General features: G+C 37.7%; 1 protein-coding gene across 1 annotated transcript in view; it reads left to right on the top strand.

Moving 5' to 3' along the window:
• DNAH12 (dynein axonemal heavy chain 12) overlaps window positions 1-12,439 on the top strand; it is a 222,817-nt gene that overhangs the window by 61,874 nt on the left and 148,504 nt on the right. The window contains exons 25-29 of the mRNA XM_047096900.1: window positions 1,266-1,418; window positions 1,933-2,172; window positions 2,749-2,994; window positions 3,544-3,663; window positions 10,336-10,445. Of these exons, the coding sequence (XP_046952856.1) occupies window positions 1,266-1,418; window positions 1,933-2,172; window positions 2,749-2,994; window positions 3,544-3,663; window positions 10,336-10,445 (869 nt within the window). The remainder of the gene's footprint in view (window positions 1-1,265; window positions 1,419-1,932; window positions 2,173-2,748; window positions 2,995-3,543; window positions 3,664-10,335; window positions 10,446-12,439) is intronic.

The following is a 12,439-nucleotide window of genomic DNA, read 5'->3' as shown; positions in this document are numbered from 1 at the left end:
CAGCAATCAAGTTAATGGGCGTTAATGGTATAGCATTTATTACAAACTTAAGGTGGGTAAAATATTGATATAGCCTTTATTTAATCAAAAATTTTATTTTTATTTTATTATTAAATTATTAATTTTTTAAAAATGTTTATTTTTGAGAGAGAGAGAGAGAGAGAGAGAGTGAGAGAGAGTGCAAGCCGGGGAGGGGCAGAGAGAGAGGGAAACACAGAATCTGAAGCAGGCTCCAGGCTGTGAGCTATCAGCACAGAGCCCGATGTCAGGCTTGAACTTATGGACTGTGAGATCATGACCTGAGCCAAAGTCAGATGCTTAACCAACCGAGACACCCAGGAGCCCCTTAAATTGTTTTTTAATAGATCTTTCTTTTTGGAGAAGTTTCAGTTTCATAGCAAAATTAGTACAGCAAAAGAAAGTACAGAGAGTTCCCACATATCCCTTACCTCCTCATATGTACAGCTTTAGTCCTTTAACCCTATTTTTTTTTAAAAGGAGTTAAATTTTACAAACTCTTATACTAGTTTTCTTGAAATAAACCCCATAGTTGGAGTTGACTATAATTTATATGCTTCTAAAAATTTCCAACCATTGTTCTAGTCCTTTTGGGGAAGAATTCAAGAAGAATTCAGTTACTGCTGATATTGTTCTTAAGGGGCTTAAAGACTAATTGGGAGAAAAAAAACAACGTACAAAATTAATGTAAGGCAAGGTAGACAGTGATCCTACTGGTAAGAGAAGTACAAAACAGTGTTGTAGGAATGGAGAAAATGGAGAACATACCAAGAGTGAAATGCCATAGCCAGGGTGAATTATAGACAAAGTTATATGATAGGTATTGTGTCTCTTCCAATTGATGGGCTCCCATTTACAACACTCATTTTCAGGTGTTGACTTTTGGCAGCTAGCCATGGAGATTGTTATTAATGATCTCCACAACAATCTCTAGTTAAACCTTTCTGACCAAATGTTAATACCTCAAGGCTAGATTCTTTTTGTTTTTAAAGGCAAATGGGATACCCATGGCATACTATAATACAAGGAGATTTTGATACATTTTTACTTTTTCTGGAACTGCTTTTTCCTTATGCAGCTGAAAAATTGCATAGTAAAAATTAACTGAACAGTATGATTGTATTAGTGCCTCTTTGAGGCTACACAAATAAGACTCAATCCATTTTCTAAGCAATCGTCTATTATATAGTTATTTTTTTTTGTCCAGTTATGCAAGGATTTCTTTCAAAATGTATGTTTCTTTTCAGATAGGTGCCTTCTATTTAAACCTTGGAGGAGCTCCAGAGGGGCCAGCAGGCACAGGAAAAACTGAAACTACCAAGGACTTGGCTAAAGCTCTTGCTGTCCAATGTGTGGTGTTCAACTGTTCAGATGGGCTAGATTATCTAGCCATGGGAAAGGTAAAGTTTCATATTAAATGTTACAAATCTATAGCTATGTCCAACTGGATAAACTGAACATTTAAACATTATGTGAATATGGTTTATGCATTGCTTGAACTTCAGTTATAGAGGTAAACACATTCTTTTTTTTTTTAAGGGTTTTATTTATTTATTTATTTATTTATTTATTTATTTTTAGAAAAATAAAAATTGTGACCAGTAAATTTTAAAAATTAATTAATTAATTTACATCCAAGTTACCATATAGCACAACAACGAATTCAGGAGTAGATTCCAGTGATTCATCCTCTATGTATAACACCCAGTGCTCATCCCAAGTGTCTTCCTTAAAGTCCCTTACCCATTTAGCCCATCGCCCCTCCCACAAACCCCTCTGCCCTCTATAAGACGTTCTTTTTATCTGAAGGGATTATTAGTCTTCATTTTCAGTTTTGACTTAAAAGATTAAATATTTGTTTAACAGATGATGCCCCGTCATATGAAAACTCATCTCCTTTTTTCTTGTCCTTAGTTTTTTAAAGGATTGGCTTCTTCTGGTGCTTGGGCTTGCTTTGATGAATTTAATCGAATTGAGTTGGAAGTGTTGTCAGTGGTAGCTCAACAGATCCTTTGCATTCAGCGAGCCATTCAACAGAAACTGGATGTGTTTATTTTTGAAGGGACAGAACTTAAGCTCAATCCAAACTGTTTTGTAGCTATCACGATGAATCCTGGCTATGCAGGACGTTCTGAATTGCCAGACAATCTTAAGGTAATATTTTATAAGAATATAAATTTGTTAATCAAAAATAACAGCATAATCCACTCAAAATGGTGTGATTTTCCCACATGTATTTGTAAATCTCCCCTTTGCCTCTTACAATAGCTGTAAGGTAAACCTCTAAAAACATTTTTTGGGTGTCTAACACATATTAAAGTATGTGAAACCATTAGAACACTACTGAGAAAAAGAAAACCACAGAGATAGTGAAATCTTGTTGCATTGGGGGAATAAACGTGAATATCACTGCATTCTGTTGGGGTGCTTGTGCTCATCTTTTAAAAAAAAATGGTTTCTGGGGCGCCTGGGTGGCGCAGTCGGTTAAGCGTCCGACTTCAGCCAGGTCACGATCTAGCGGTCCGTGAGTTCGAGCCCCGCGTCGGGCTCTGTGCTGACTGCTCAGAGCCTGGAGCCTGTTTCCGATTCTGTGTCTCCCTCTCTCTCTGCCCCTCCCCCGTTCATGCTCTGTCTCTCTCTGTCCCAAAAATAAATAAACGTTGAAAAAAAAATTTAAAAAAAAATGGTTTCCTTTAAAAAATAATATATTTCGTTCATTATATACTTCAGGTTCTTTTTAGAACAGTGGCTATGATGGTTCCAAACTATGCCCTCATAGCAGAAATCTCCCTCTACTCCTATGGATTTTTGAATGCAAAACCTCTGTCCGTGAAGATCGTGATGACCTACAGGCTTTGCTCAGAGCAGCTCTCCTCACAGTTTCATTACGACTATGGAATGCGAGCAGTAAAAGCGGTTTTAGTGGCTGCTGGAAACCTTAAACTAAAATTTCCAAATGAAAATGAAGATATACTTGTAAGTATTAAATATATACACCGTGAAAGCTTCAGTAGAAGATCTTTTTTTGTTTTGTTTTGTTTTGATTTTAGGAAGGTTGATCTGGAGCTATAAATAGGCAAATAAGAAAATTGTTGCTTTGAGCTTTTTTTTTTTAATTTTTTAAAAAAATATTTATTTATTTTTGAGACAGAGAGAGACAGAGCATGAATGGGGGAGGGTCAGAGAGAGAGGGAGACACAGAATCTGAAACAGGCTCCAGGCTCTGAGCTGTCAGCACAGAGCCAGATGCGAGCTCGAACTCATGGACTGTGAGATCATGACCTGAGCCAAAGTCGGACACTTAACTGACTGAGCTACCCAGGCGCCCCTGCTTTGAGCCTTTTTATGTGAGGTTGAAATAATAGTTTGGGGTTATGTTATTCATTACACTTTATATGAATATAAAGTTGGTGTTTTAGTAGGGGGCTTCCATAGATGAATGTGAAAGGAACTTTGACTTTTGGTGGTGGGGAGGGTGAGGAATCAGGACAATTAACTTCTATTGCACTATTTGGATGATTTTAGCTTCTTCGATCAATTAAGGATGTAAATGAACCGAAGTTTCTATCACATGATGTCCCCTTATTTAATGGAATAACTAGTGATCTGTTTCCTGGTATTAAACTTCCTGAAGCTGACTATCATGTAAGTAAACCTGTGAGAATGACTTATTTTGCAAATAAATTTATCTGATCACTCAGTCATTTCCAAAGTTTCAAATAAGTGAAATTATTCTATTTGGAGGATAAACCCCTACTTTGGCCATTTTCATCAATGAGAATGAATAAAATTTAGTGTCTTCTGTTGTATGATACCAATGTCAACAAGATTCAGATCAAAGATAATGTTCTTTCTAAGAGAAGGAGTACTCTTTGATTTCCTATCTTGTGACTTATAATAAGTCTACAATGTATACTATAATGCTATTGTGTACTTTGGCAGGTAGAAAAGATGGGAAACTGCAAGTGGCAAAACATCCTGTAGTTAACATAAGGATTTTTCAAATTTAAGTAATAGGCTGACATTTTTTTTTTAAGATTTTATATTTAAGTAATGTCTACCTGCCACATGGGGCGCACACTCACAACCCTGAGATCAAGAGTTGCATGCTCCACTGACCGAGACAGTCAGGTGCCCCCTGACTTTTTTTATTTTTAAAGTAGGGGCTCCTGGGTGGCTCAGTGGGTTGAGCGTCTGACTTTGGCTCAAGTCATGGTCTTGCGGTTCGTGAGTTTGGGCCCCACGTCGGGCTCTGTGCTAACAAACAGCTCAGAGCCTGGAGCCTCCTTCGGATTCTGTGTCTCTCTCTCTCTCCGCCTCCCCTACTCATGCTCTGCTTCTCTCTGTCTCTCAAAAATAAGTAAATGTTAAAAAAAAAATTAAAGGAAACAAACCATGTGTATTTCCAATTTCTTCTAAATTATAGACATTATAATGTGCATATATATACATATGTATACACATAAGAAGTGTCTGCTATTTAATAGCTATTATTATGGAAAGTCAAGATACAAATTTTTAATTAAGTTTTTTAATTCCAGAATGGTTAGCTTATAGTATAATACTAGTGTACAATATAGTGATTCAACAGTTCTACATATCACTCAGTGCCCATCATGATAAGCGTACTCTTTAACCCCCATCACCTATTTCACCCACCTCCCCTCTGGTAACTTTTCGTTTGTTCTCTAGAGTCTGTTTCTTGTTTGTTTTTTCTCTCTCTTTCTCTCTTTTTGCCCTTGTTCATTTATTTCTTAAATTCCACATATGAGTACAATCATAAGGTATTATTTGGCTTTCTCTGACTGATTTATTTCACTTAGCATTATACTCTCTAGCTCCATCCATGTTGTTGCAAATGGCAAGATTTCATTCCTTTTTATGGCTGAATAATATTCCATTGTGTGTATATACCACACCTTTATCCATTCCTCTATCTGTGGACATTTGGGCTGCTTCCATAATTTGGCTGTCATTAATACTGCAATAAAAATAGGGGTGCATATATCCCTTTGAGTTAATGTTTTTGTATTCTTTGAGTAAATACCCCAAAGTGCAATTGCTAGATTATAGGGTAACTCAATTTTTAACTTTTTGAGGAAACTCCATAGTGTTTTCTAGAGCGGCTGTACCAGTTTGCATTCCCACCAACAATACAAGACGGTTCCTTTTCTCCACATCTTCACCAATACTTGTTGTTTCTTCTGTTTTTGATTTTAGTCATTCCAACAGGTCTGAGGTGACATCTCACTGTAGTTTTGATTTGTATTTCCCTGATGAGTGATGTTGAGCATCTTTTCATGTGTCTGTTGGCCATCTGGATGTCTTCTTTGGAGAAATGTCTATTCATGTCTTCTGCCCATTTCTTCACTGGATTATTTGTGTTTTGGGTGTTGAGTTTTGTAGTTGCTTTATATATTTTGGATACTAATCCTTTATCAAATATGTCATTTGCAAATATCTCCTCCCATTCAGTAGGTTGCCTTTTGGTTTTGTTGATTGTTTCCTCTGTTGTGCTTTTTATTTTGAAGATTTCCCAATAGTTTATTTTTGCTTTTATTGCCCTTGCCTCAGACATATCTAGAAAAAGTCACTTTGGCTGATGTGAGACATTACTGTCTGTGCTCTCCTCTGGGATTTTTATGTTTCAGGTCTCACATTTAGGTCTTTAATTCATTTTGAGTTTATTTTTGGGTGTGGTGTAAGAAAGTGGCACGGTTTCATTCTTTTGCAGGTAGCTGTCCAGTTTTCCCAGCACCATTTGTTGAAGATACTTTTTCCTATTGCATATCTTTGCCTCCTTTGTTGAAGGACGTTAATCGCCTATATAATTATGGGTTTACTTTGGGGTTTTCTATTTTGTTCCATTGATCTATATGTCTATTTTTGTGCCAAAATCAAAATAAAATTTAAAATTACAAACAAAACAATCTTAATGAGATAGAGGATGTGTGGCTGAAATTAAATGTCACTTTATGGCAATTTAAATGATAAAATGTATAGTGAAGACTTTTTGAGTTCAGCATATATAAACTACCTTTTACCATTTGATGATTCAATTCTTCCACCCCCTCTTCCTATTGATATTAGTATAAAAGTTTCAATTTGCTTGAGCTATTATATCATTAAGGCGTCACTTTGTTTAAAGGCATCATTTACTCTTTTAGCCTTTTTATTTTAAACATTCAAACTCAAATACTAATCTACATTCTATGGCAATATCAGATTAATGTGATTCTAGGGTGTTTTCCAAAGCCAACAACCAATTCTCTTTCTCTGGACACCAACTGGTTGATCAACAGTTCAATTCTGACACTAGCTACCTGGTCAGACTCCACAGATTAAGGGCTCTGTCCTACAAGACTTCCCCTCACTTCAGACAGTCTTGAGTCTCTGGTCACCTGTACTGCTGACTGGCTGGACTTTCCACAACCTCCCCACCCAGCTTTGATGATTTGTTAGAACAGCTCTCAGAACTCAGGAACACAGTTTATTATTAATGTTTACTGGTTTATTATAAAGGATACAACTCAGGGGGGGTGCCTGGTTGGCTCAGGCAGTTAACCATGTGAGTCTTGGTCTCAGGATTGTGAGTTCAAGCCCCATGTTGGGTGTGGAAGCTACTTTAAAAAGTGGGGAGGGGTGCCTGAGTGGCTCAGTTGGTTAGGGGTCTGACTCTTGATTTTGAACTCAGGTCTTTGTTGCAGGAATTTTCACCTCAGTACCCTGGATTCATTATCTCGCTGCTTCAAAGAATGAAGAGGTGGACACAGAATAAAATGAGCAGCAGGCAAAAGTTTATTAGAGTATAAGATCAGAAAGTAAGAATAGTATGAAAGCTCTCATTACAGAGAGGGAAGGGGCATTTGAAAGTGAAAGCTTGTGGACTGTAGGCAAGGGACTTAGTTTTATAGGGTTTTGGTCAGCTCCTTATCTTCCCCCTTGTCCCTTCTTAGGTCTTACCCTTATTAGCTAGGTAACTCTAAATGTCTAGTCATTCCTTTTCAATTGGCTGGTTTCCATTGTATGAGGGATGGTCTATGGCCAAACCAGTTCCTTGTGGGCCTTACGTTTTATAGTCTGCTACTAACTTTTAGTTAGTTATTTTGTCACATTCCTGAGGGAAACATGTGAGGGGTAGTAGGTGCTCTCGTTAAATTCGTAAGAGGAACCCTAGAACCTTACCCCTGAAGGAGTTTGCTCATGGTCAGACGTTCCCAGCATTGTTTTAAAATAATGTGTTTTTGGGACGCCTGGGTGGCTCATTGGTTGGGCTTCTGGCTTCAGCTCAGGTCATGATCTCACAGTTCGTGGGTTTGAGCCCTGTGTTGAGCTCTGTGCTGACGGCTCAGAGCCTGGAGCCTGCTTCAGATTCTGTGTCTCCCCCTCTCTCTGCCCCTCTCCCCCTTCTTCTCTGTCTCTTAAAAATAAATAAATGTTAAAAAAAATTAAAAATATGTTTTACCCATCCAGGGACCCCAGGTCCTAACCTTTCTCTCTCTGCCTATTTTACCCTATCTTTTCCTATCATATAATGATCCCAGGGTCGTGCCTGCATCGAGCTCTGCTCTGAGCAGGGGGGAGCCTGCTTAAGATTCTCTCTCTCTCTCTCTCTCTCTCTCTCTCTCTCTCTCTCTCTGTCTCTCTCTCTCTGCTCTTCTTCCCCAGTCTAGTACTCTCTTTCTCTCTTAAAAAAAAAAAAAGATATAAAGGATACAACTCAGGAAGGACCAAATGGAAGAGATGTATAGATACGGTGATATAGTGGGTGGCAGCATGCTTCAAGGTATGTCATTCTCCCTGCATTTTGGTGTGCCACCAAACCAGAAGCTCTCTGAATCTCATTGTGTCAGAGTTTTTACAGAGCTCAATCTTCCACCCTGTCCCTCCCTCCCTACCTCCCAATGCCTTCACCAAAGGCTGAAAGTTCCAACCCTCTAATCACTGGGTCTTTCTTGCCACCAGTCCCATCCTGAGACTATCTCAGGTCCCCACTCTAAGTCAGTTCATCAGCATAAACTTGGATGTGATTGACAAGGGCTCATTAAGAATAACGAAGACACTCCTATCACTCATGAAATTTTCAGGGTTATAGGAGCTCTGTGCCAGGAACTGGGAATAAAGACCATATATATTGTTATATTATACTACGGGTAATAAACAAGATGATTCAGGGTATGCTAATATTATTTTTAAAAATCAGAATAAAAATACAAAAACTGTAACATTGTCATGGAAAATTCCTGTACTTCTATGAATATAGCAACAAATCCATGGACCTACAGCTTTCAGCTTGAAAAATACTACTAAGAGTCAGTGCTGGGAGGTGTGTGGCCAACACCTGCAGATGAGCCAAGGGGCCCAGGGCCAAAGGGAAAAACAAAAACAAAAACAAAAACAAAAAAACTCGAAACTATGTCATACTGCTTTTTAATATGTATAATATTCCTTTATTTTTCCTTTACTGACTTCTTTTGGGTTTCAGATAATGTCTATTTCTCCATTATTCTTCTCTGTTGAATTTTTAGTTTTACTTCAGTGGTTACTCCACAGGATATAATATACATCCTCGAATTATTACAGTTTACCTTAGGTTTGTATTTTACCATTTCAGAAACAATATAAAAACTTTATTCTTAATTTTTTTACAGTTTATTTATTTTTGAGAGAGCGTGCACACACACCAGCAGGGGAGGAGCAAGGAGAGAGGACATTATTTTAATGTTCTTGTCTACTAATTATGACATCTGGGTCATCTGGGAGTTTATTTTCTATTTTTTTCCTCTTCATCTTCAGCTATTCTCTCTCATGACTTGTAAAGTTTGATTTTATGTTAAAAACTATGTATAAAATAATTGTAGAGACTAAAGCGGTATGGTGTTTTGTAGAAAAACTATGTTTATCCTTTGTTAGATAGCTAGAGTGAGTGGTGATCAATTCAGTTGAGAATTGACCCAAGCCACAGTTTTATTGCAGCATTATCAAGCTTTAGTTTACCTCTAGTTTCAAAAGTCTATAAATTTTTTTTGAATGTTTATTTATTTTTGTAGGAGAGAGAGACAGAACGTGAGCAGGGAAGGAGCAGAGAGAAAGGGAGACACAGAATCTGAAGCAGGCTCCAGGCTCTGAGCTGTCAGCACAGAGCCCTATATGGGGCTCAACCTCACAAACCGTGAGATCAATGACCCGAGCTGACGTCAGACGCTTAACCGACTGAGCCACCCAGGCACCCCTCAAAAGTCTTTAGAGTGAGAATTGTCCTACTGTATTACAGGGCCCTCCCTCTAGCAGCATTTTGAGATATGGCAGGCCCAATCCAATGCCCACCTCTGTTCATACCTAGAAAAATCCTCCCCCAGGCTCAATTAGCTGTTCATTTGTGCTCACCTAGAAAGGCTTATCCTTTTCTGAACTTTAGTTCCATTAGACATATTTGTATCCAAAGCACTCCTGTATTTTTAAATTTTTTTGATTTTTTTAAACTCTGTTGATTTCTAGTTACGACAGTGTGAAGGATTGTTTGGCATGTCCTTCTGTATCCTAACCAAAGGTGAAATTCTCGAAAACCCTATTAAAAGGAGTTGTTTCTAGGGCTCCTGGGTAGCTCAGTAGGTTGAGCGTCCGACTTTGGCTCAGGTCATGATCTTGCAGTCTGCAAGTTTGAGCCCCACAACGCACTCTGTGCTGACAGCTTGGAACCTGGAGCCTGCTTCAGATTCTGTGTCTCCCTCTCTCTCTTCCTTTCCCCTGCTCATGCTCTGTCTCTCTCAAAAATAAATGAACATTAAAAGTTTTTAAAAATAAAAATAAAAGGAGTTGTTTCCATGCAGCCTGCACCCAATGCTGTGGTGCTATGATCATTAACTTATAATAGGGAATAATAATATTTTTAAAGTAGTTTAATTCTATTTGTTCTTCCTTTTAATTAAAACATTCAGCTTTAAAAATAAAACTTTAGGGGCGCCTGGGTGGCGCAGTCGGTTAAGCGTCCGACTTCAGCCAGGTCACGATCTCGCGGTCCGTGAGTTCGAGCCCCGTGTCGGGCTCTGGGCTGACGGCTCAGAGCCTGGAGCCTGTTTCCGATTCTGTGTCTCCCTCTCTCTCTGCCCCTCCCCCGTTCATGCTCTGTCTCTCTCTGTCCCAAAAATAAATAAACGTTGAAAAAAAAATAAAAAAAAATAAAACTTTAAGAAATAATTTATCAATATAAAAAGATACAATTTTTTATTTTAAAATGAAAAGTCTACATTTATAAGACATGGATATCATTTGTAATACCATTTTATAAGAATTTATTCCATTTTTCTTTTACTTTAGGAATTTTTGGAATGTGCTCATGAAGCCTGCAAAGTACATAATCTTCAGCCAGTTAAATTTTTTCTTGAAAAAATGATTCAGACATATGAAATGATGATTGTTAGACATGGGTAAGATTATAGATTATCATTGTCTGCCATGGTTAGATGCTGTTTTCAAATTAAACTATTAAAACAACTACAATTTGTTAAAAGATTCAGCTACTCAGGTAGGCTAAGAGACAAAGAGCCCTATCCTCCATTTCCCATCCCTTAAAAACAAAGGTTTATTTCCGTCTCATGCTGCCCATCCAACATGGATTGATTGGTAAGGCGTCCTCATTCAGTGATGTAGCACTAGTGACCACCACAATTTGCCCTTTTGGTCATCAAATGTGTTATTTACTCTCCTTCGTGCACATAAAACACACTCTTCCCTTCCCAGGAATACAATTTAAAAGTTCTAGTCAATGAACCATACTCAAAGTTCAGGCTCTCTAGGTGATGCATGATGGTTTCTATATCAGATTTGGAAGTTGTTCCTCATGATCCAAAGACCTACAAAGTAGAAAGACAAGTTATCTGCCCTCCACACACCAGTCTTCATTATAATAGTGGGCTTCCCAGAACAGGTTATTGGAGTAAACGCTACCAACCAGAAGTTGAAGAACTGGAGACAGTTCAGCAATTGTGGGTAGCAGTCCTGAAACCCAGCTGGGCATGTGAGGAGCCCCAGTTCCAGAGATACATTGACTACGAAACTGATCATTTAAACCTCAGATACTTTTGCTTGTAGAGGGCTTTCCAAGGAGTCATAATCATTTGATATACATGCTTTATTATATAGGGTGTCATTAAAGTGGCTGTGGACATTTTGCATCACTAGTTACATATATAATTTTTTCCTTGGAGAGCTCACTCCACTAACTGTATAAACTTTAGATCCCCTAAAACCTGGATCTACTTTTGCATGGTTTTGCTCCCTGAAAGGGTCTTTCCTGTTAATTGTTCTCTGTGGACCTTGGTTCAACTTTCTTGAGAGAGCTTTCCATCTTCATTTTTTTCCCTGTAAAGTCACATGTAAAGTAGACAATAGAGAATATGTCTTTGGGAGCTGAGAAATGTTTTTAGCCTGCTTCCTGCCTATAGAAAGTTGAGGTCTCAAAAGTTATGATTTTTTTTAAAGGCAGGATAAAAAAAATTAAACAGCTTCACATTGTGTAAATTTTCAAATGTAGACAAAAATAGATGGAATTGAAAAACTAAAAAAAAAAAATACAGGAACTAATACAATCAACCCTTATGCATCTAATACATGAGGATCATTTTTAAATCTTGAACATTCACATGTTTTAGTCTAGACTCATGGTTTGTCAGTAAAATCCCTCAAAAACTTGATAAACTTATTTGATTCCAGGCAGCTCTATGTGCCAGTAGCTACAACTACAGTCCTTACTAAGTCATACCTTTATAAATTTCCTTGCAGTATCATTGAATTGATCAGGCTTAATTGGGAAGGCCACAAACTTAATCTATTTTTCCTGAATTATTTTATCCTCCTGAAATGATTACTGGGAACTATATTAATCTTTCATAGATTTTAATAAAGTGATACAATGGCCCTACCCTTAATGTGATCCTTGTTGCCAGGCTGAGTAGATTTTTGTTGTTCAAAGGCTTTCTCAAATTATCTTTATTTGCCAGTTGGGAATAAGAATAAGTTGCTTATAGGTTCCTGAATTTCTGGACTCCCTCTGTTCTTTCATTCCAACTTTCAAACTGGCTATTTTTTTTCTGGGCTCATTTCTCTCCTGTAGTTCTTTGTTAAATGCAGCCATCAGCTGCCATCATATATTAATAATCATCTGTTTACTACCCTTTTTCCTAAAATGACAATTTCGTTATGTATATTATCTGTATTCCAAGTTATCTCAACGAACAAATTTGCCAAATGTTTCATCATTGCATAACATTAATTGCCAATCTTTTTTTAGCCTGTAATAATGGTTAATTTGCCACCAACAACCTGGCCTCTAAGTCATTACCACATATTTAAGTCTTAAGAATACTTTACCCCCTTCTGGGAACTAATTTCTCTCCAGTAAGGATGGGCTAGATGATTATTT

This window comes from Lynx rufus, unplaced genomic scaffold, assembly GCF_022079265.1.
Source record: "Lynx rufus isolate CCGP_SWC_20201006 ecotype Redwood Valley unplaced genomic scaffold, mLynRuf1.p SCAF_4, whole genome shotgun sequence".
Lineage (NCBI taxonomy): Eukaryota > Metazoa > Chordata > Mammalia > Carnivora > Felidae > Lynx > Lynx rufus.
The sequence above is the reverse complement of the archived record's forward strand: the minus strand, read 5'-3'. Positions and strand labels throughout refer to the sequence as shown.